The sequence below is a fragment of the Cydia amplana genome, chromosome 2, assembly GCF_948474715.1.
Source record: "Cydia amplana chromosome 2, ilCydAmpl1.1, whole genome shotgun sequence".
In the NCBI taxonomy this organism is placed as follows: domain Eukaryota; kingdom Metazoa; phylum Arthropoda; class Insecta; order Lepidoptera; family Tortricidae; genus Cydia; species Cydia amplana.
The window spans coordinates 24,832,294-24,857,789 of NC_086070.1; the positions used below are offsets into that span (position 1 = coordinate 24,832,294).

General features: G+C 37.4%; 1 protein-coding gene and 1 long non-coding RNA gene across 3 annotated transcripts in view; both read left to right on the top strand.

Annotated features, from left to right (window-relative positions):
- LOC134661139 (uncharacterized) overlaps nt 1-5,478 on the top strand; it is a 73,131-nt gene extending 67,653 nt beyond the window's left edge. The window contains exons 5-7 of the mRNA XM_063517091.1: nt 2,953-3,068; nt 4,228-4,331; nt 5,325-5,478. Coding sequence (XP_063373161.1) covers nt 2,953-3,068; nt 4,228-4,331; nt 5,325-5,425 — 321 coding nt within the window. The 3' untranslated portion in view covers nt 5,426-5,478. The remainder of the gene's footprint in view (nt 1-2,952; nt 3,069-4,227; nt 4,332-5,324) is intronic.
- LOC134661258 (uncharacterized) overlaps nt 1-25,496 on the top strand; it is a 275,459-nt gene that overhangs the window by 207,102 nt on the left and 42,861 nt on the right. The window lies entirely within an intron of this gene.

Here is a 25,496-nt window from a genome sequence, read left to right on the forward strand (position 1 = left end):
GTAAGGTCCGTCTTTAGATATACTGCCGTATTCGAACTTCAAGGTATTCACAAGAGACGACACGTACGTCGTACTAGATCCATTCTAGATACGTTATAGTCTAGATTTCAACTAGTTCTCTTTTGCAGCTCAATTCGGGCAACCAATGTCACTTTTACGTTAGATAGAGTTAGATATTTATTAGATGTGAATTGGATCTTTAAGTCATATCTTGTGGAAATCGTTCAAGAGATCTCCAGAATCGCGGAAATGTCAAATTTGACAGGTTAGATCCTAAAAATATCGTTATCGTATCTTGGTGATGTCTAAAAGATATCTAATAGATGTCTATTACAAAATCCGAATCGGGCCCATATATGACAATGATTGTTAGCTGTTTCTGCAGACGATATTCTTGAATATAGCTGTAACGCTATGTTCTCTAAAAACAGTTGTTAAACTATTTTCAAGAGATATACCTACGAGTAGGTATGTGATACGTTATGGTGAGTCTGGTCGCGAGTCGAGCTAGGTACTCATTCTAATCTGACATCACTCATTACGCATCTCATTCGGGCACAACGGTACTTAATTGAGATCAATGTTTGAACAAAGTTAATTTTTAATAAGCAGAAATATCTGCGAGCGATGCTGTTTAAATTTATTCTAAGCTTGATGCTCAAGGTCTAAAAAAGCCATTATAAAAATTAAAGTTCATGAAATTTTAATAACTTTGAATTTAAAAGTTTTTTAGAAACATGAAAGAAATTTTGAAAGTTAAATTTATTCTAGGTAAATTGGCTTCTTATTTATTTGCATACAATTTAGAAATCATATTTTTGCCTTATGTAAAGTGAAACTTGTGCATAGAATACTAGGTACATAAAATACATTTTTCTACTCCAGCATTTTGCTGCAGCTGTCATAGAAAAAGTAATGTATGCAACAGCTCATAATTGGTTCTTAAAATTCTCGGGTCTTTTTTTACAAAACTCGACTACGTCTCGTTTTGTAACTTCGACCCTTGAATTTTAAGAACCCTTATTATATCACTGTTGCATAAACTACTATTATAAAATGATAGACAGAGGTCATACAAAAATATAAGTCTTAGTTATCTATAGGTACCTTTTAACATATGAATATGGAATTATAGTTACTATCAACGCCATTTTTAATCTTTACTCTCTTTTAGTATATAACCTGCCGGCCTAGCCAAGGTGACAATCGCTATCGCTTCGACAACGTAACGCTTTGTGCCTCTCTATCACTCTTCCATATTAGTGAGACAGTGACAGTTGCGTTTCGATCGCTACGGAGCTTTAGCAATTGTCATGTTGGCTACGCGGCCTGATACTTGTGTTTCTTTTGACTCTGGTAGAATACTGCGTTTTATCTTGTCAACTAACATTAGTTTTGAACAATTAGTCAAAACTAGTGGTGTTTTCCCTAGTCAAACCAACTTAAAACCTAAATTAATTTTAAACAAGTCATGACTTGTTTTCGCAAAGGCACTTTGCAAAAACTAGTTTTGACTGAAAAATCTAACTTAAAATTAGTCTCAGTTTCACTGTCCTTCCGGAAATCAACATCTAATATACGAGGGGTGTTCAAAATATTCTCGGTATGAGAATGAAAACAAACAAGTACGAAAAGTTTGATATTTTTATTTTTCAATATACTCCCCCCCCATGTTCATACACTTAAAAGATCGATCAATTATTATTTTTAATCCTGCATAAAAATATTTTTTATCTTTGGTGTAAAAATGCTCCTCCACTGCCGCCTTCAATGCTTTATCATCGGAAAATTTATTTCCACGCAGATCCTTTTTAAGATTGGGGAACAAAAAGAAGTCGCTGGGGGCTAAGTCCGGACTATACGGTGGGTGAGTAACAGTTTCAAACCCACATTCAACAATAGCTGCCTTGGCAATATGAGCAGTATGGACGGGGGCGTTGTCATGCAGAAGCATAACACCTTTGGTTAACTTTCCTCGCCTCTTTTCTTTGATTGCATCCTTTAATTGACGTAGAATGTTAGCGTAGTACTGTCCTGTGATATTTACACCTTTTTCTTTATAATCGATCAGTAATACTCCTTCACAATCCCAAAATATCGTGGCCATGACCTTGCCAGCTGAAGGGATGACCTTGAACTTCTTGGGATGAGCTGAACCCTTAATGTGCCACTGCATGGACTCTTGTTTACTCTCTGGGTCATAATGATGAACCCAGGTTTCATCTCCAGTAACTATTCTTTGCAGCACCTCATCAGGATTTTCACCGCACAGGTCAATAAAATCGGAACAACAAGCTACACGCATGTCTTTTTGAAGCCGAGTCAGCATTCGCGGAACTTATCTTGCACTTACTTTTGACATATTAAGATGGTCATGGATAATATCATGTACGGTACCAATAGAGAGATTGGTTACTTGTGCTATAGATTTTACCTTCACTCGACCATCTTCCAATATAAGTTTTTCCACTTTATCAATATTTTCTTGTGAAGTAGCTACTACAGGCCGGCCAGGTCTAGGGTCGTCTTCAACACTCTCCCTTCCACGTTTAAACTCGCTTGACCACTTTTGAATGGTAGATAAAGAAGGAGCAGACTCACGGTAAACACAATCCATTTCCTCTTTTATGGTTTTTTGATTTTTACCCTGTTTTGTCAAGAATTTTATCACGCATCGATGTTCTAATTTAGTTAACATTGTCAATTCCCACATGATGTTCATGTTTGTTCAGCAATTGCAGAAAAACAAAAGAACATCTCGGTTCGAATTATACTTTTTTTTAATGTCAATGAATAAACCTTAGCGGCCAGTAACGAAAGAAATTTTAGAAGAGGTTGTAAGATATCAATACCGAGAATATTTTGAACGCCCCTCGTATGTTACCGTGAATATTATTATATAGGTACCTACTACATTATCTCAAAAACTTAATGTGTTGCCCTTGTCCTCAGGTGCCTGGCTTCACAGCTAACCACGTGCTCAACTTCAGCAATGGCTACGCTTCGAGTCAAGCCACTCTAGAGTTAGAGGCAGCCGCGCTCTCGCCCGTGCCTACTCTAATGATTCGGTAAGAACCTTCTAACCTCTTTTAAGCTGCAGCGTCTAGTCAGCGCTATGGAAAGTTGCGTCGGGCAGCAGCAATACGGCTCGGCTACGACATTGAGCGACTTGCGACGGCGGCAGCGATAACCATAAGTTAGAGTGAGATACAGCGATCGGACCTTTCGTTCCTATGGTTGTAGCTGCCGCCGTCGCCAGTCGCGTAATGTCATGGCCGAGCCGTTAGAGTTGACAAGACGCCGAAGCTCAGGAGATACTAGTGCGGGATGGCCCTAACTTAATAGGTCTCTGTTACAACACAAGGTACTTCAAAGTATATATGTAGTACTGTCAGATAGATCCACCATGTATACATGGGAGACACTTAAGGGGGGGGCTGACGCAAAATTGTAGTTTTATAAAATTATTTTTTACACGTTCTAATCAAGGACAAACGCCATGGTAAAATTCACACGGAATCTAGACTGTATTTTCAAGGGCAGACTTTAAACAAAAGGTTAAAACTGGCTTGATCGAAAAAGTCACGAAAATATCTAATTTTCAGTTGTATTATCGTTACCCTGCATACCATAGCCGTATAAATTTAGTCTAAAATAGCTAGTGAAGCAACCGAGGGGTCTGATGAGCAAATTTTAAAACGAAAGTATATTTTCAGAGTAATTAAAATAAAAGGTAAAATCATTTGAGTGATACGGCTGTAGTCTATTAAATAAATAAATAAATAAGCCTTTATTGCTGCTCTATAGCGATGACAATGTTAGGTATTGCTTCCAGATGATTGGGTTTTGTAACAACAGCTGTCTTTCGACAAAGGCCTCCTCTAAAGATTGCCATTTCTCCCTATCTCTTGCAAGTCTAATCCATCCTGGGCCGGCCACTTTTTTGATGTCATCTTCCCAGCGTTTCCATTCATGTAGTCCAGCGGTCGGCAACCCGCGGCCCGCGGGTCGCATGCGGCCCGTGAACCTGTCACTTGCGGCCCGCGAGCCTCCCTGGCTATTTTGTATGTAATATTGACAAATGACAATGTCTGACAAAGTCATAAAAAATAACAAAGTGCGGCCCGCGTCAACTTCGTTAACTACAAAGTGGCCCTTGGCTGCTAAAAGGTTGCCGACCGCTGATGTAGTCTATTAGATAATCTTGAACAATTTCATATTTTACAGGTGCGAGGCCTCCATATTCGACATATGGAAGTCGACGAGTCAAACCCTAGTGCTCCGGGAGCGGAGCGCGAACCCCGCTTCGGCTTTAGGCCGAAGTTTCACAGGTAAGGCCAAGGTTTTACAGCTTGCTGGCAACTTTGGCAATCTTGGAGGCAACTTTTCGGTTTCAATTCAATCGCTTATTGAATGCGGGTGAGTCAAAAAGTTTGAGTTTGAGAAACCAGGGCTTGCAATGCGGATCCGAAATGTATGAAATTATCCGGATCTGGATCTGGATTCCGGAACTTTCCATACATTTCAGATCCGTAGTGCAAACCTAGGTATGACTCACTCTATAACGGGCCGGGTTGGAGCCGAAGCTTCCCACACTTCATTTCACTTCGCAATAGAAAACTGGTGTCGGACGCCTCAGTTTTTTTTTTAATTTTGAGGTGCCAAATTACGCTAGTTGATTTAATTATTTCACTCACCTATACCAGGTATGCAGTTGGAATACACGACCTTATCTAAGCCTACATTCGGCCCTTCGCTAATCTTTATTAAGACGATAAAAGTTGTTATTTGAATATAATAATATTGAACTCGTCTAAACGTTAAAAGCGTTAGTATTTATCGCTGACAATCGTATCGATAATATCAATACTTATGACCACTTGGGACAGTAGGGCTATGCAAAAAGACCTTTTATTTTGGAACATTATCATCTTCATTTTCCTTGCGTTATCCCGGCTTTTTGTCACAGCTTATGGGAGCTTGGAGTCCGCTTGGCATGGCGCTTTATAAGTATAATAATATATTATACAAATTATATAACTGTATGGTTGTTCAAGTTATAAATGTTGTGTTAAAATAAATACTTACATGTTTCGCTAACCGTGACTTGTTCTTGGAATAATTACCTCTTCAAACATTTCCTCGGATTTCTTATTACAATAATGGAAAAAATTTATTCTAATTTGAATTTTGATACTTACTTACAATTTAACTTCTACATTTTTACTGGCCACATAACACTAACCTTAATTATTAAGGCAATAGAGTTCAAAAGAAAAAAATAAGGAAGTTGATAAAATTTTCAAACCATTTTTTTTCCACAGGCGCAGCAGCAGAAACACGCCTACCTACAATAATGGTACTACTTCTTCAATTCTTCCTTAAAATATTATTAGGAAAATACGTCGAGACCTCAGTAAGATAGCTGGTTTAGTTGAACCCGGATTTAGTTAGTGATTGCATAATGTAACTAATGTAAAAGTAGTTCATTCGGAACAAGCAATGTCATTTATGGACAGAGCACGCTGGCCGCGTATACGTAGGCACGCACGTGCGCTACAATTAGGTTTTGCAATCCGGATCTGAAATGTATGATTCTGGATCCGGATCCGCGGATCTTCCCATACATTTCAGATCCGTCGTGCAAACCCTAACTACAATGGACTCGTCGTCACGCAAGCGGTGTGCCGTCTCTCGTAAGGACCTGTATATTACTACACGTACGTGCACGTGCACGTCTACGGACACGCATCCGGTATGCACAGACCTTTATTGTTAACTACGTAATACTGAGGGCCAAAGTTGCGTAGTTATTGTAAATCAAATGTGTTCTAATTTGTCATGTTGTAAGGGTAGGTATGATGAAAAGTCGTGAAGGTATTTGTAAAATATTTTTAACAAATTAAATTCAAACGGATCACTCACGTTTATAAGTTTACGTCGTTAAGCCGGAGCAAACGGCTCTAGATGAAGCTCCTCGCTTTAGATCGAAACATGTAGAGTTTTATGAACGTGAGTGACTCGTTTTAATTATTGAATAATTATGTTTGACTTTTACCAATTGTTTATTTATTATACCTATTATAACATCTTTGTTACATGAATCGTATGGTTAGATTCAAAATATTTCTGTGGATCATTATTTTTTAACCACAAATGAAATAATGTTATCAGTTCAACATTATAAGTACCTAATTCCTTCGACTCTTCAAAGTTCAGAAACATTTAGAATCACACGTTCAGCATTCGGAATCAAATTAAATCAATACATTAGATGCACACATGAGTTGCAGAGAACTAGTTCACTGGGGCGCCTCAACTCCAACTTCTAGTTCAATAATGCCGTATGTGTCTACAAATAGTCCAAACACTCAGACGGTGTAGAACAGTAGTACTCTCTGACAAATGTGAGCGATAGAAGTGTTTGGTCCACATCACTCGAGTCTCTTGTTATCTACGTTTGAGGAAATTTCAATATTCTAAGTCAGAAATATTTCTGAAAATTCTATGCTATTACAGAAAATGACAAGCAGTTTCATCAATAACTTTATCTATTTAAAGTTATTTTAAAACATTCTCATTCGATTTATAGATACCGTTAACATAGACTGATTTTAGAATAATTTACATTGTATATAATACATTGTTGTTTGTGAAATCAAAGGCCATGTTTATTATATTATATAACGTTATTTATATAAATAACGTTTAAATCCTTATTTATAAGTAATAGTCCAAAATTAAGGTAATTATGTCGTGTAAATACTTAAGATACTAAACTTATACCCTAACCTTAATACGTTTAATTTAAATTTAAAAGCCACATAGAGGAATAATGCCGTCAGACAAGTTACTATATTATTTTGAATATATTATTTTTGAAATTAATAACAATACTCTTCACATTTTTTGTTTGCATTCACAACTGTTTATATTGTTAATTACATATTATTACTGTAATGTTATATTTCAAATTCAATGCTATTTTTGTAAGCTTCTTGCAGGTCAAAAATCTTTTCACTTATGTTACATGGAACTTACCATACATTGGCAAATTTACTTCCATTACAAAGTTTAAGTTAGAAATTGGAACGTTTAGGATTCTCTCTTTTAAATTGAATGAATCGTATGCCTCTGCCTTTTTCAATCTATATCCTTTGTTCCGGTGATTGATTTCGTATCTGAAAAGAAACAATAATATGTAGAATAAACTTGAATACCAAAATAAATGAACTAGGAATATTATTTTATAGTTCACATCATTCATGAACAAGTATTTACATTAGATTTACGTTTGTGCAATGAATTGTAGTTTATTGTTACTGTTATTGTTTAATATTAGCAATATGATGACTAACTGATTATACAGGAATTAGTTAATGTACTAAAATATTGTTTAATTAATTGTTAAAACGTTATGCCTAGATGTGATTCAGTAAATAGATATTGGTAAAATAGTTTTGTAAAATATTAGCAAATCTGTTTTATGATGTTAAAGTTTTTCTTAAAATGATATTTTTAAGCTGAAAAAGTGTTGTTTTCGCATTATTAAATAACTTTTTTCTTTCCATGCCCAATAAAAAATCCCAATGATTTATAAAAAAAAAAAAAAAAAAATATTCCATACTATGCCGTATATTTTGTGTATACCTAAATAATTAAAAAAAAAATCAAAATTCTTATTTATAACCTCATCCAATATCGATGTAACTCCTATATAGTTGAATTGTAAACTATTCTACTATACCGATTTATTGTTTGCCTATTAATAAAATGTTATTGTGCATTAAATAAAACGTGATTTAGTTAATAATAAAATAATTAAAACTATGAAGGTTAAGCAAACGTTAATAATAAAAAAGTCATTGTATAATTTTGTTTTAATTATTTCTACTACTTACTACTTATCGTATTCACTTCAGGCAGGTAACTACAGACCGTCTATCATGAGTTGCGTTCTCGCGCGCGCTTCGAAAAATGTATGGAAATTTTGGGACACTTTTTCTCCTATTAGGACAGAAAGAGCTCGTTATTCTGAGTAGAAATAACATAACAAAATCCCAAATTTGAAAAAAAAGTGTAGAGGACAACTTTAAAAAAAAAACGGCCCTGAGCATATCATACAGCAGTGTATGTGACTGTACATAATAATCAGGGGTCGGACAAAAAGTGCGGATGACGTCAAACCACTTATAGGATGATTTCAAATAGTATTTTTGATTTTCATAAACAATTATCACTTATCATTAATCAACCTCTTTATTAAACGATATCGCCACTTGAAATGAGTAAGTACGTTTTTGACTGACACATTGTCAATCAGATGAACAATAATTTGACTTCGTTATTGTTTAGCTATTGTATCTTCACGATTATATTTAGCTAAAATTTATATTTACTAATGTATAAGAAAACGCTCTAAAATGTCATCTTTACTCGAATATTGTGGCAAGTTTCGTGAAATTTATTTTATTCACTACATCACCCTACCACCTGTATTATTAATTCCATGGATTTATTTACGATTATTTTGTTACTTCATTAATACTACTTTGTTACTACATGTCACACGGAAGTTTAAATACAAACTCAAACATCATCCTGTGTGCAAGATTACGTCATTTTTACGTCATCCGCACTTTTTGTCCGACCCCTGATAATAATGCATTGAAGTCCAGGGGTCTCCAAACTTTTTTACCTGAGGCCCATATTGCGCCTCAGAATTTTCGCGCGGGCCACCGGTGGCGCCGAGGGGGCCCGCGAATACTATAAATTCGACTATTGCTGCAGGACTAATGTTACCTAATTTTACGATGCCATGAAATTTGCCCGTCTGATCCTCTATGGACTCTAACTTATTGCAATGGAGTCAAACAGGAAACTGTGTTCACGTCTTTCCGATAGATGTACCCAAGAGTTAAGGGCTATAAAGGTCAATTTTCCTATTTAACCATTGTCCACATGAAAAGGTACTCCTTTTATTTGGATAAGTATTATAAACTCATTTACCTACATGCTCACAAACTGTTAACTATTATCCATAGGAGAGAAAACTGTAAAGTTCTACAAGTTTTCTCTCCTGTGGACAATAGTTATCAGCTTGTGAGCGTTAACTTTTCGGTATGTCTACCGGAAAGACGTGAAAACAGTTTTGTGTTTGACCCAATTGGCAATTGACATTATAGTTCTTTACACGTGAAGTCAGAGTGGCCCTTTTTCAAAGCATTCAACCATTCGAAACGACTCAGCAACTCATCCACACACGAACAAAAAGCGGTTCCATTCAACCCTGTTAGGTTCGTAGTAAACAATCGATGAGTTATTATCGCTCGGTCGCAGGCTTCTATTCAGTGACGCAGTATAAAAGAAAAATAATATTCACCTGCTATTATTGCACGTGAATTATGAATAATTCAGGGCGCAGCCGCAAGCGGTGGGTGATTTGTTCCGATTGTGTTTTGTTTCTGTTGGGATTTTTGAACTTGGAAAACGGTGATTTCTCTTTTGTTTGTCTGGGGACGTGGGGTGTGCTGCTTTTCGGATTTTATTTAGTGTGCGTCTTTGTCGTGTGATGTATTGATTCAATGAGCCAAAGGATAAGTTACAACTGTGTTTAATGACTAGTAATACATAATGACTACTTAAAAGTGACTCGGGTGACGTAAACATCGCAAGTATTAGGTGCACGAAAAAGTTAATTTACCTACTGGCATCCGCAGCGTTGTCTAGAACTTTATGCTTGCGACTTTTAATCCAAATTTCCTTCTGTTTGAATTGCAGCTCGTACACATAAGTTTTCAGGAACTAATCTGGGGAATGTCATTTGATTTCCACCAGATTCTTTGAAAGAAATTTCGAGGAATATTACGAGTATTGGCAGTATCCCATTTTATTATTCCTTTGAGTTCGTGTTTCCGGATATAGTGTACACGCTGTATCCTGGGATTGTGTAGCCAAGTCCACCCCTGTACGTATCATTGGAAAATCGGTAAGATTTGATGAGCTTTGGTGATAAATTTTAGGTACAGTCAGTACCAATTGTACCAAAGGAGCAACACTATTTGCGAAGTATATAACCATTATTTTATACATAGCCTTTTCATTTCATGTTATTTCATTGGTGCTTATCAAATATATAAAAATATAATCAATGAGAACTTTTCAATATACATTGCAATTTATAATAGGTTTTAAAATGAAGTTTATTGATTATGCTCAGAACCTTTAAGCTCATTAAAGTTACGTCTAGATGAGGCTTTTATTAGAGACCCGATGGACTTTGGCTAAGACCCTGAGGGTCGTTAGGGCAAGCTCAAATATGCCTTATTTAATAGTAGCATATATTTAATATTACATTTTATAAAATTTTCATTAGAATTTTTAATTAAAGAAGATGGATTACTTATTTTATAGTCAAAATTTAATTAATCTGTTTGGAAAATTATTAAATTTTGAAGCTAGTTAAAAAGAAACAATAAAAAAGTCTTAACAGAGTTCAAAATATTTTATTCATTGTCTATACCTTCTACCTAATTGTTGTATCACATTTTAGTACAGTCAGCTTCAAATGTTGCCTCAAAAATAAGTATCTACCATTCTTTGACAGCTTAACAAAAATATTTGTCTCTAGGTATTTGTATAAGATTAATTAATCTGTTTCAGTCACTTTTGAAAGCAAACTGTCAAGATACTCGTATTATTTAAGTCTCGATTTGGAAAAGTATTCGTAGGTGGCAGGCACTTCTAGTGGTTGTTTCGATTGTATGGGACGCCTTTATCGGTGGGTTTATGTGACTCCTAAATATAAGTACCTACTGTTTCTCGTTGAATAATTTTACGGTTTAATCTCACTTGTCACTCGCGCGATATGTTTCGGTAACAAGTGATTTTAAACCTTAAAATTATTCAATGTTAGTACCTAATTAATTACTTATGTCTCACAACAGTTTAAATTCGATTAGTGTTTCTCCTGTCCCAATATTTCTCTTCCTCATCGAACCTTATCTAATAACCAAAGCTACTGAAAATAGTTTTTTTTTTAATTCCAAACCAGCCATCTCTACAAAATGTGCCCGCAGTCGGCCATGTTTATCGCCCCGGGGAATCGCGGGAATTTTTAAAGCCCTCCCCGAGTCGCAACGAGTACGCTACTGTTCCTTTGTTAGCTGTTTTATGGGATGATTTTTCGAGAATTTATTTCCCGTGGTAGTTTAACGGTGGAAAATATTTAATAAATTGAGTTTTGTTGATATTTTAACAGAATAAGTACAATTTAAGTATTTTTAACAACTTTAATGATGGGCTACTTAAAAGGGTCACTGCAAGCCCTGCCTGCCCTGCCGCAGGCATTTAAAGAATAAAACCGGCCAAGTGCGAGTCGGACTCGCGCACGAAGGGTTCCGCACCATCAACAAAAAATAGAGCAAAACAAGCAAAAAAATGGTCACCCATCCAAGTACTGACCCCGCCCGACGTTGCTTAACTTTGGTCAAAAATCACGTTTGTTGTATGGGAGCCCCACTTAAATCTTTATTTTATTCTGTTTTTAGTATTTGTTGTTATAGCGGCAACAGAAATACATCATCTGTGAAAATTTCAACTGTCTAGCTATCACGGTTTGTGAGATACAGCCTGGAGACAGACGGACGGACGGACGGACGGACGGACGGACGGACGGCCAGCGGAGTCTTAGTAATAGGGTCCCGTTTTTACCCTTTGGGTACGGAACCCTAAAAATGAAAAGTATAAAAATAAAAGAACCACGCATAATGGAGAGTGCTGTACCTACCAAACATACGAAAAAAGCCGTATCTTTACGGAACTTATACCTTTTTAATAAGATGAGAAGTTTTTTTCAAAAAAACTGTACTCATCATTGTTCAATACATTATAGTGAAATTAATTATCTATTTACAAAGTTTTATTTTCTCAAATTATTTCATATTTTTGGAACCCCTGGTTCATAAGTTAAAGGAGTGGTGCTATATATATAAGAGAAACCTGGAAAATTGTATGCCTACAACATCGTTTATAATTATTTTAAAATATATGATATTATAAGTTTGTAATGAAAAATTAAACAAAAAAATATAATGAATATTACTGGAAATCGAGACGGCTTTAAAATTTCGTTAATGGTCGAGGGTCAAAGCTTTACAAGTACTCTTTACACTAAAATACGAACTGAAATAAAAGCTGCACTGAAATTGTACTTTGATATGAAATCGTTAAAAGTTAAAACGGCCATGTTAACGCTTTTCCAAAGTTTAATATCGAAACGTTAATTCCACAAAATATCTCTTTTTCGCAAAATGAATTTCCATTTCCATTGTTGAAAGGTAATTCCCCGAAATTGTGAACTCCTGCTTAAGGTAATGTGCTCCGCAGGATTTATATTTACAATTTAAAATATTTTTCATATTCACAATAGTCGAACTCTATTATAGGGCTTACGCTGGATGGATTCGTGTTTAACCCCTTAGTAATAAATTTTAATGATCATCTGACTTTAAATTACTTTTGTTTATTCCCATAAAGACAAATTAATGTCAAACTGTCAGACAAGGATGTACTGAACCCCTATTTAGTGTAAATTACAGACTTCCTTTCTTATCTAGTCGAATCAGTGACCTAAACCTTAGACCTAATTTTTTTAATGACTTGATAAAAATGGAAATATAATTTCCATGATTGTACTTTGTGTACGGTGGGTCTACTTATTTTATTTTATTTATTTTTATTTTTATATACCACTTTATTCGTCATGATTTATTTAGGTCCATGCCGAATTGCAGCTTTTTAGCACTAACGAACACGGAGCATAGTCTCAGACGGACGGACGGACAGACGGACATGGTGAAATCCTAAAGAAATATTACATTAATTAATTTCAATATTATTGAAATTGATATAAGATTATTTTTAGAATTAATATAAGTAGGTCATCTACTCATCGTAGATATATTATGTGCCTAAACTTAAGTAACGCTGCTTTATATCTAAATCCAGCCAGTAAATAGGTACAGAAAATCTATAACAAATCCCAAGCACGAGTAAACGAGACAACAGAACAACCGCAACTACAAAAATAATTTTCTTTTCTAAACAATTCCAAACTTTAAATGGGCAATTATTATACCCTAATAGAGCAATAAATTGTACAAAACATACTTTAGGAGCGCGGAATTGGGTTCTATTATTTTAGGAGATCACTTTATAACGTTCCAGGCTAAAGTTTCTATTTGAGCGAGCGAGTTGAGGCGAGCTAGAGGGGCAACCGCGAAAACCGAATTTAGTAAATTGCGGCCATTTTTCTCTTTTACTCCAATGAAGGCGTAATTAGAGTGACAGAGAAAAATGCCCGCAATTTGCGAAATTCGGTTTTCGCGGTAGCCCCTTAGTGTACCGTGTAGGTACTTTACCGCTGACTTTCTCGATAAAATTACCGATTATCAAAAATCCGGCAAAAATATCGATTTAGACATTTTTCGATAGTAATTCAGTCGTCAGTAATGTCGCGATGCAATACTGCTCCAGTGATGCTACTAACTGCATTGCTGAAAGAAGCGTCAAAAAGTTATTTTATCGACAGATTTATAAGCTCAGGTAAGTTTCTTGCATTCTTGCAGCACTGTTGCAGCATAGAGAAATATAGTTTAGTATAGCGACATAACGGATGGGAATGTGTGATGACAGGTGTTACCTGATAACTGTTTACCTACCGTATTTGTTCATTTTGTGTCTAGTATATAAGTACCATATAAACACTCAACATGCAGATTGAGCGTAGTGATGCATTTGCACCACGCATAAACTTTCATAAGTTTCTGTGGCGCATCTTAGTTCTAAGTTCTTTGTATTATGTTTTTGTGATGTGTAAATAAAATAAAAAAAGTAAGGCAAGAGTAGTGCTCACTCCATACGTCAGTTAGACTATTAATTTCAGTGTCTACATCTAGCATCGACTAGCGGAACTATCAGTACTGCTACTTGACAATAGATGTAGCAGTACTGATATTTCCGCTACTCGATGCTAGTGCTAATAGTCTTTTTGGTACTAAAACTGATGTATGGAGTGAGCACTACTCTTGCCTTACTTTTTTCTCTATGGTTGCAGTGACATTACTGCCGACTGCATTGCTGCCACAAATGTCATTATCGGGGTTGCTGCCTAGATTTTTGATATTTGCGAGTCGGCAGCAACGTCGTGCCGCATTACTGCAGCACTAATACTGGTGTAGTCTCAACCCGAACGGTACCTTAAAGTCTTCGCCCTAATGGACGAAGACGTCGTCTATTCGACAAAGCGCTCGCTGCAATGGGAACGAAGCAGATCGAGTCCGGGTAAGTTTTGTAATAAGCGAGCCGGATACGGGATCGATGTGATCGGTATTTTATGCTAAATAAGATCAATTACGGGACAATAAAACTTCAACAAGCCATTTTCATTGCACAGTTTAATTTCCAACTAGGCAACTTTTTTTTAGTGTATGATATCTATTTTAGTTTATAACTGTTTAATTTGTTTTGATATGTTGCCAGGCAGAGTGATAGGAGGTGGGCCAAAGTGTTAACGGAATGGTGGCCGCTTTCAGACGAAAGGTGTTCCTGGGCTATAACCGCTAAAAACGAAGTTTGCAAATTGCGGGCATCTTTCTCTGTCAGTCTAATTACGCCTTCATTGTAAAAGAGAACGATCCCCGCAATTTGCGAAATGTAGTTTTCGCGGTAGACCCTATGGCGTCCGTTGGCTCGTTGGGTGGAAAACATTCGGAAGGTTGCGGGTCACTTCTGGATGCGATTGGCTCAGGACCGGGATAAGTGGGGTACTCGAAGAGAGGCCTATTCTCAGTAGTGGGCGATAAAAGGCTGATATGATGATGGTGAATGTTTAAATACCTATGGGAACGGCTATTATCAAACCCCTTTATCAATCTAAACTAATTACTAAAAAATATTTAAACAAATATTAGCCTTCTTTTAGTAATAATACGGTTCACAATGGCTATGAAATTGTGGTAGGTATTAATTAGTGAGTTTTCTTGTCACTTGACATTACGTACCAAACACGACTTTAGTGTACAGATGTAATGCATAATGGTTTTCCGTCGTATTTTCTCGGAAACATTCGTATTTGTCATGCTACTTTAGCACACCTCGGACACTGGCGATCAAATGTATGAAACAAACGCGTTCCTACGCACACAGCCTAAGCTCGTGTAGGTGAACGCGTGCCATGCTTGCGTGAGTGAGATAAGACATTGTAGGGTAACTGTGAGGTAACCGAGAGCGGGTCTCAGCGGGTGGGCGGCACTTTCAACGGGAGGCAGGGAGCGTCCATACTGTATGCTAGTACTCTTTATTATACTGTGACTTTAGTCAATCTTGGTACCTACTTTTTGTACCGAGACTGACTGAAATAGAAAGACACGTTCGTACGTTCGTAAAAATACAATGGAAAATAATTATGCACTACATCTTTACGTATTTTTGCCAACGCTTATTATTATTATTTTTTATAAAAAAAATTAAATCTATTTATTTCGCTAAAAAAGTACTTAAATCTACATACATCTGTGTGCAAAATCTCTAGTATGATATTATGTGCGCGGTCACTAAACTCGCGTTTTGATGTTACCTAATAATACATTGAGTAATTCGAAATATAAATATCTACTTAACTTACTCATCTTTATCTTACTTACTTATTAAGTTCTTTATTTAACATAATTTATTACAAGGTAATTACTTACTTAATCTAGTGTACATTTGCATCCTAGTACGGCTACCATCAGTTTGGCACTGACATAAACGCCATCGAGAACGTAATTTACTTTCTATACATATCGCTCGTACTCGCATATTAGTGCGAACGAGATGTATAGAAAGTAAATTACGTTCTCGATGGCGTTTATGTCAGTGCCAAACTGATGGTCAATAGATACTTTCAATTGAGCTGCTACATTGACACAGGGTTTGTTCATTCTGTTAGATATACATAATGTATGAAGTTTAGTGTCCAAAGTGTACCTGTATCTATAGCATAACGTATCAAACTCGGTCAGTAAAGTGAGACTGAACAAGCGGGCACTCGGGGTACATATATTTGGCCTGTGACCATAGACACATGTTTAAATGGACACCGCAAAGGCACCTAATATTTTCATATGATATAGGAAGATATAGGAAGCAAACCAGCAGAGGAATCGCCTGATGGTAAGCAACTATCGTAGCCCATGGACACCTGCAACGCCAGAGGCTTGGAACTTGGCTTGGAAGTGCGTTGCCGGTCTTTAAAATGGGTGTCGTACACTATTATCTTGAAGGTTTGAAGGTCTTCTCGATCCGTAAATATCCCAGGCGACAGTTTATTCCACAGTTTAGTTCAGCGAGGCAGAAAGTTTATAGAGAAACGCACGGTTGAGGACTGCCAACCATCTAAGTGGTGAAGATGAAAACGTAACCCTAATGGTTTTTTGGGGTCAATATTCGAACAGTGCCAAAGAGACTGAAGGCCTACTTACCGCGGACACCGAAGTTAGCAAATTGCGGGCGTCTTTCTCTGTCATTCTAATTATGCCTTAATTGGAGTAAAAGATAATATGCCCGCAATTTGCAAACTTCGGTCTTCGCGGTAGACCCTCAGTTGTTGAGCTATCGGTCTATCAGCGGATTATGAACCGTTAGAGTCACATAGCTGAAATTGTAGAGTATAAAAACAAAAAACAGATAAAGAAAACAAATTTAGTTGGGCACAATCGTACGTTACGATCACAATCTTTTTATCAACATGACACAAACACAACATGTTACGATAATATCGTAAGTTAGGTGGAGCATGCTTTGCACTGAGCCGGCTCGCGCGTGTCGTACCACGGCATGTCGTGAGAGCCAGCTACTTCGCGACGGTTCATTCGCTGCTGCAGTACGGTGCGGAATTATGGGGGCGCGCGGCGGACTGGCAGCGAGCATTTAGACTACAAAAAAGAGCAGTGCGTTCGGTAGCGCAGGTGGCCCAAGATACCTCGGCGAAGCCTTACTTTAAAGACTTAGGTATTCTAACTTTACCCTCAATACTAATATACCAGATAGCAATCTACGTACACATGAACCAATCTGGATATAAAACACGCGCGGACTCCGGTCGCCCTTTACGGAACCCAAGCAGACTGCTTCCGGTACAAAGAAGACTCGCACGGTCGAACAAGGTAACACACGTAATGGGTCCAACTATTTACAATAGGCTACCTGAGACAGTCACCTCAGCTCCTTCATTAATTAGTTTTAAGTCAAGACTAAAAAGTTGGCTTCTTGAGCACACGTTTTATAGTTACGACGAATTTATAAATGTTTAGTTAATTATTTTATTTTATTAACCCATTTACAGTTAATAAATAAATTGTATCATGATTTGACCTGTTATATTGGAAATATAATAAATAATATGACTATGACTATGACTATGACTATGACTATCAGTTAGGCAATTTGTTTATCTTCCATGCAACTGGCTATCTATTTTGATATATATCTACGCCCGTGACGTTATCCACGTACTAAACTAATAGCGAAATGCTAATCCAGTGCACACTCCGATTTTAGATTATTCTAGATCCATCGTTATAAAGTTAGGGAGACAGTGGGACGTCTTTGAGTTAAAGTTTGCTGTAGATCGACTGTTTTGTTGAAATTGTGCTGGTAACGGATGACTTGCTTAACTTACTGAGACGGTATTCGGGGAATTCTGAAAATTTAGTTTTAATGTAATAGAATTAAGAGTGATTTTCGGATTTACACGACTTTCTGAACGAAATATTCGGGATTACCCCAATACACGTTATAGTGACTGCCTCCTATTAGACTAGTTAGTAGTGACCCTGCCTGCGAAATAGGAGGTCCAGAGTTCAAATCTTGGTAGAGCATTTATTTGTGTGTTCATCACAAATAGTTGTTTCTTAGTTATGGATATTTTATGTTCTATGTATCATTATCAATATATTATTATTTATTATATCGCCTACCCACAAGACGAGCCTTATTGAACTTACTGTGGGGCTAGGTCGATTTGTGTAAGATTGTCCTATAATATGGTGAGTCTGCACGTGGTAAGGTACCACTTTGCAGTTAAAATTCGCTCAAAAAGTACATAGATAAAATTTACTATCATCGCAATAATATGCCATTAACAATGTCGTGTCTTACAGGGACCTAAAGATTCTAGCCATGCTCTTAAATGATGATGATGATGATGATCATCACAATAAAGAAGCATGAATCGTGAATCGACCATTATATAGTGTATGGGGCATAGTGCACTGCGTCAGAATCGCACGTCTGACGCAGTGTGCCATGCCATGCCCCTATTAAATGTATGTACCTAAGGGGTGGTAATTATTTGAAGCAATCGTACCTGAATTAAGGTTTCAACTTTAGTTGGGCAAACATTAAGGTAAACCAGAACTTAACATTTCAAACTAATATAAATATTGGTTTAATAAAGCCAACATTTGAAGTTTATTCTCAATATTTGCCTACTAACTACTAAAGAGAGAAGTTTTCATGTCTCTATGTTATAAGAGGTAGCGATATTTACACAGGCATGTGAAACGTGGCTTATTAAAATCCTTATTGTCTAACGAAACCTATGTCATATCGTCAACCTATGTCATAACACTGTCGTCATATCACTGTCCATCTAACTATTTTTACCAACCAAAAACCCATTTTTCAGAATCTAAATCTAATCCCTAATCTAAAAGATAATTTTCTAAGTGGAAACTTGCATAAGAACTTTCTCCTGAAATTTCCTAGGAATTTCCGGCAATAGGGAGTAATACTGCAATGTTCTGCCGCCAGAGGCAGCACTGGCACAAACCGTACACCATAGAGTAATTTATATTCTATACCGTAAACAGTTCTTGATAAAAAATTTACAGATTATTACACATACATATAACACTGATGCATTAAACAAGGCGGTTTGATTACAGTTAGTGCTATTGGCGCCCCCTATGCAGTGTTTTGCGCACTATTCCCTATTTTGAAAAGTTCTGCAACTTGCCCTTTGCTGGGGCCAGTTTCTCAAAAGCTTGTAATTTGTAATACAAGTGGAAGTTCCTTTTCAACAAATTCTGTCAAAAAGTGACATCTAGGGAATGCTCCCGGTACTGAGTTTGTATGACGAGTACCGGGAATTCCCGGTTCCGGTACTGTATTTGTATAGAAAACTAGTACCGGGAGCACTCCCTAGTGACATCCGCTTGTATTACAAGTTACAAGCTTTTACAAAGCATCCTTTACCCGCTACTCGCCTATAACATGCGCCCGTTTAATAAGGCGGCCGTAACTCTTGAACTCCAATTAGTTTTTGTTACCAAAGCGATCGGAACCTGCCGGATATTGGTTAGGTTAAAGACGTAAGTAAGATCTATTCGAAACATATATAAATTGTAGCTGCATTTTCTTATTTAATTCTTATATATCATTAAATATCGTTTATTATTCAAGATTCAATACAACGTAAAGGTAATATTTAAATAACAAAAGTATTACATTACTGAAAAACACATTGAAAGCTCCATTACTTTAGGCAAAATCAATTTTAATATTTTATATTTGAAATATATCAGAATAAGAACTGGATCCTATGATATTTTATGTCCACTTTGCAATGCACTTTGCATTACAATATTGCAGCGATGCGCTGTAATGTTGTCCCAGCAAACTTGTTAGGTATGTAATGTAATATCAAGATGTTAATACTAAAATAAGCAAACTGATCTCTACGACTGAGCTCAGTGTAAGAAACTAGTTCCGAAGCATCCGCATTTTTATCATCAAAACTACTCAACATAAAATGCTAACACCTTCCTAAATTACATGCGGTTACAAACAACTGCACACTTTAGCTACATTTTCTAGCACCAACTAGAAAACTCGCCGTGTTTTGAAAGCGAACTACTAAAGTATTCTATTTGCAAGGGGTCAGCCCGCACTTGAATTATTTGTGATCTCGGCCGTACTTGACAAACCTTGGAGGATATAATCAAACGGAGACGCCATGTCTGTAATTTTCTGTACAAAACAGTCTGCCGATTTTTGCGAGGGAGGGGAACGTCAAATGTATGCGTAACGTAAAAATAGCCATGTCAGATAAACGTCAGTCCATACATTGTGTATGACCGTTGGCCGCCTATTTTCGACAGAGGGGAAAGCCTGTTAATGGCTACTCCGTTTAGTTGTATCCTCCAAGTGACAAACACTTGTTTGTTTATTTTTATGGCCACAACCTTATTGAATGGCTGTTTGGAGATTATGTTTAAGAGTTTAAATAATAAATAAAATATAACAAAAGAAATATTTATTGTCTGGCAACTAAGGCCCATAGATACTTACTTTACAGATTTAAGGACCTTAAGGACCAAACTCACGCTAGACCAGGCCGGGGCCGAGCCGGAGCTTCCAGCACTTCGTTTTCTATTTTCTATGGAAAGCACCACGTGACTGATCAGCCGTCACAGAAAATTACTTGTTGGAGTCCTCGGCCCTTTACATACGTACAACGATTAAAACAATAAAAAATAATTTTGGGAACAAAAAAGATTTTTTGCTGCGTCACCTGTTCCGGTTCCAAGGATTCGACAAATTCGGAACGGAACGGAACGGCCGAAATACCATACCCTTCGGCCAGCAGTCTGCGCGCGTGTTAATTTTCAGCAGCACCTAACATTATAATAAATAATTAAACATAATTGCTTTTAAAGCTGCCCTGGCGCTGGTGGCCTAGCGGTAAGAGCGTGCGACTTGCAATCCGGAGGTCGCGGGTGCGAAGTGCGAACCCCGGCTCGTACCAATGAGTTTTTCGGAACTTATGTACGAAATATCATTTGATATTTACCAGTCGCTTTTCGGTGAAGGAAAACATCGTGAGCAAACCGGACTAATCCCAATACGGGCCTAGTTTACCCTCTGGGTTGGAAGGTCAGATGGCAGTCGCTTTTGTAAAAACTAGTGCCCACGCCAATTACTGGGATTAGTTGCCAAGCGGACCCCAGGCTCCCATGAGCCGTGGCAAAATGTCGGGACAACGCGAGGAAGATGATGAATTGCTTTTAAAGCTTAAGTAAAATATTTCACGCTACTGTCTAGAAATGTGTAAGTACCTAAGTATGTAAAATGTCTAATATCGGTTGTACACACTCGTTGAGAGCCTCTAGCCGAGAGTCTTTGCACCGCTCCGATGCAATCGGAGAAACTCGAGTCAAGACAAGGAAGAGCGAGACGTGAAGGGAGCAGCATGTACACACTCGTTCTCGGCCTGTCTCGGGGTCTGTCGACGAGTGTGTACAGCCCGTATAAGAAAGTGCTTGACTAACAAACATTAAAAATAACACTACTCCTAAAAAAAAACAATGAAAATATGCAACGAACTAGAGCATTTTATTCCACTAATAACAAATAGAAATACAATACAGCAAGATTTAAATCTAACACTTATACAACAAATAGAATTGGCACACACGCCGGTGATCACAGGTATAAATGATGCACCATTATGCCGGCTGGCGGTTGAAAAATGGCCACGGTTTCAGCTGTAGGGCGGGGAAGCCTGCGACACACGTGCGCAGAATATTGCCAACTTGTTCGGACAAGTTGGCAATATAATAAATCATCTGTGATTCACTCGGCTTTTCTGTTTTTTTATACGTTATAAGAGGCAAACGAGCAGACAAAGCGTCTGAAGCTAAGCAATTACCGTCGCCCATGGACCACTTAACCCCAGAGGAATTCGACCTTCATGACGGAAGTACCTACACTCCTTTATTAAAGGCTGAAAAGTCGTATCGGTCCTACATGTGCGAGGCAGGAAGTTTCTGGACAAACGCAAGGTTGAGGACTGCCAACCATCTAAGTGGTGAAGATGGATGTGATGCTAGCTTTTTTGAAAAACAATCTTAATATATACAAGGTGTTACACCAACCACTGAAAGTGGGATGGGTACCTACACCTTGTATAGGTCATACTGAGCACTTTACTATGGGACCAACCCAAAAACCGCATTAAAAAAATTGACTCTCCCATACATTTTGGCTGGCTGATATCAATTTTCTTATCGCAATACCGATATTACCAACCACCCAACCCCGAGGTTGGTCCCATAGTAAAAGTTGCTTAGTATGACCTACACAACGAGACTTACGAAACATCATGCGTTTGACAAAAATCTTCTATTTAATTTTTCAGTTTTACAATGTATAAGGTCAATGCGGCTAATTCCGTCATAAGGGAAAATTCTTCCTTAGGGGAAAAGGGAATTTTCCGTATGACGAAATTGGCCGCATTGAATTTACGTGACTCTTAAGTTAGTCAATCAAATCAGCAGTGTGTCCCGCTAAGCTATTACGACACGCAGTTGGATCGTGTTTGGAATTGTTGCTAATGCAACTATGCATTTGTTCGTTTTGTTTTGACGAGCTGAGATACGAATAGGTACAGTCGTATCTCTTTAGAATTGAATAAACGTTCTATATGCATGCTGGTCTTAAACATTATCATTTTGAACGTATTGATAGAATAGAATAGAATACCTAGAATAGAAATCATTTATTCAGACAACACATCAATACAAACAAAACACATATTGCAAATACAAGGCGAAGATAAACAAATCAGTGGATATAGAGATGTGTGGCCAAAATGGTCTCCACTCAGCAATGCAGCTGGCACGACTAGCGTGGCCAACGGCGCTGGTTTTCTGTGGAGCCACGCTAAGCACGATAAGCCTGATAAGCACGATCTATAACACATTCACTGCTATGTTCGTCACGTATACAAACACGTATACAAAAACACGTATACACTAAGTATGTTCATTTTGATGCGCCCGGCACCGAAAGTTTTTAATAAGAATTATAATAATTGTGCCAATCACCAGAATATGGTTCGCGGGTGACAATAACTAGACATACCTACGTTAACGCACGCACTGATCCAGTTAAGGTTATATAGTCACATAATTCAATGTCAGTACCATTTCGTACCTTGTCACAGTGACAATCAATATGAAAGTCGCTAGGGACCTCATACTATTGTCACTGTGACAAGGTACGAAATGGTACTGAAATTAAATTCCATGACCGTATTTGCATCGCTGTAGATTAAGAATGCAGTATTACAATAACGTAACTTTATCATGATTACTAACATAAATATTTAGTTAATACGGAATAAATTATTCTAAGTTTACTTGCCAAAAGTAAGTTTTATTCATCCTGCCACTGCCACATTTATGATTACTTCATGTTGATATCTATGAATTCTTTTGTTTTATTTATTATTATAACTATTTTATAATTACTACAACTGAGCTAAATAGCAAACTATAAATTACTTACATATTTTTAACGTCTTAGTGTTCAATTTAATTTATTTTAAATCTAGCTAGGCTAGACTAAAAATAAATTAAATTGAACAATGAATTGAGTATTTCACTAAAGATAACCATCTTTAAGTAATTATATTTCAAAGGAATTTAAGCTCCTTTGAAATATAATTGAAACACAATTTCAGCCGGATAAAATAAATTCAAATCTTTATTTTCTAAATTAGAAGGTAAATACCTGTGGTGAAAAAACGGCTAGGTAATAAATCTTCAATTGGGTTGTACAATTATAAAACTTTTTTATCTATTCAAGCCTTGTTACTTTTTCTTTTATAATTAACATTTTAATTTATTTCTTGAATACACTTTCTAATTTTCGTTAACTACGCCGTAAACGAAGGAACACAAATATTTGTATCAGTGCTTGCGGATTCAACGTCCAGAGAGGTAACTTTTTTCTAGAAGGGGAAATAACAAACGTAGTCTAGTATTTAACATTGGACAGGGAACAAAGGATTTTTGTCTGGAAAGTTGTTATTCCAAACGCATACCTACTTAACGAGTCGAAGAATTGGCAATAAAATACACATCTTCTTTCTTACGCACAATTGTCACAGAATGCGAAGCCACATTACTAATCATCATCTTCCTCGCGTTGTCCCGGCACCTTGCCACAGCTCATAAGAACCTGGGGTCGGCTTGGCAACTAATCCCAGGACTTGGTTTTTACGAAAGCGACTGCCATCTGACTGCGACCTTCCAACCTAGAGGATAAACTGGGCCTTATTGGGATTAGTCCGCTTACCTCACGATGTTTTCTTTCGCCGGAAAGCGACTGGTAAATATCAATTGATATTTCGTACATAAATTTCGAAAAACTCATTGATACCGAGCCGGGGTTTGAACATCTGACCTCCGGATTGCAAGGTGCACGCTCTTACCGCTAGGCCACACCGGTCAGCGCTTACCTGTGTAAGTGTCGTTGTCGTCTTTACTGTACGGATATGATGGTCGTTCTTGTCTACGTGACAGCGTGATAAAACGGTGTCCGTCACTTTCTTTCCCACGGTGTTAAACAGTGACAGTTATTTTATCACGTGGATAAAGATGGATAAAGCTATCCATAATAGGCTGGCTGATGTACTTAATGTAACTGTTCACAACACCACTGTTCACTACCACACCACAATTCGTCTCGATGTTGTTCCTGCAGGCAAAGGGAATACCTAAATCAGTTCTTTGTGGCACTGGCACCCTTTGTTAGAAGATATAAAGGAACGCTGAAATATTATTGACACGATTGAGCGTAAAAGTCATGTTTACAAGCATCAAATATAATTTACGATTGTAAAAGCACGAATTGTATTAGGTAAGTATTTTAATTTATTGATGCGCGCGGCTGGAGCGGCGGCCGAGTCTCAGGCTGCAGTGAAGCGGCAAAAGTATGCCCCCCTGGGAGCAGGATACATTTTTGTCCCTTTCGCGGTAGAAACGGCGGGCTGCTGGGGGGCGGACGCGAAAAACATGGTGCGCGACATAGGCCGTCGACTTAGGCAGAAGGGGGAGGACCCCCGCTCCGAGGCGTTTCTGGTGCAAAGGCTATCCATAGCCATCCAGCGCGGCAATGCCGCGAGTATTATGGGCACTTTTGCACCGGAAGCATCTAGGAGCGGCAGCAATGTTTAGTTAGATGTTTAGTTAGTAGTTAGTTTGTAAGTATGACCGTATGTATGTCTTTTTAATTGTATTTTAACATGTCTTTTACTGCAATAAATATATTTGATTAAGATTTATTGATGAGGTAATGATAATAAGGTATTGAATGATTCACAGTTAGTTTCACTAGACTTATATCGACAACAACAACAAGAACAAGATGCATGTTACTGCGTCGAAATATCGGGAGCTCGAAAACGATACAAAAGGTAATCACGGTTCATATCCCGGTCGATATAGGTAAGTCTAGTGATAATAAGGTTATTACCAATACCCTGGTTACCAGCACAATTTGACACTGGGTTAACGGTTTAACGGGTTAACCCCGGGTTAGTGGGATGGTGCACAAGTGGCTAAGCTGCTAAGCCATCTAAGTTATACCTCTATATCAAGCTCAGA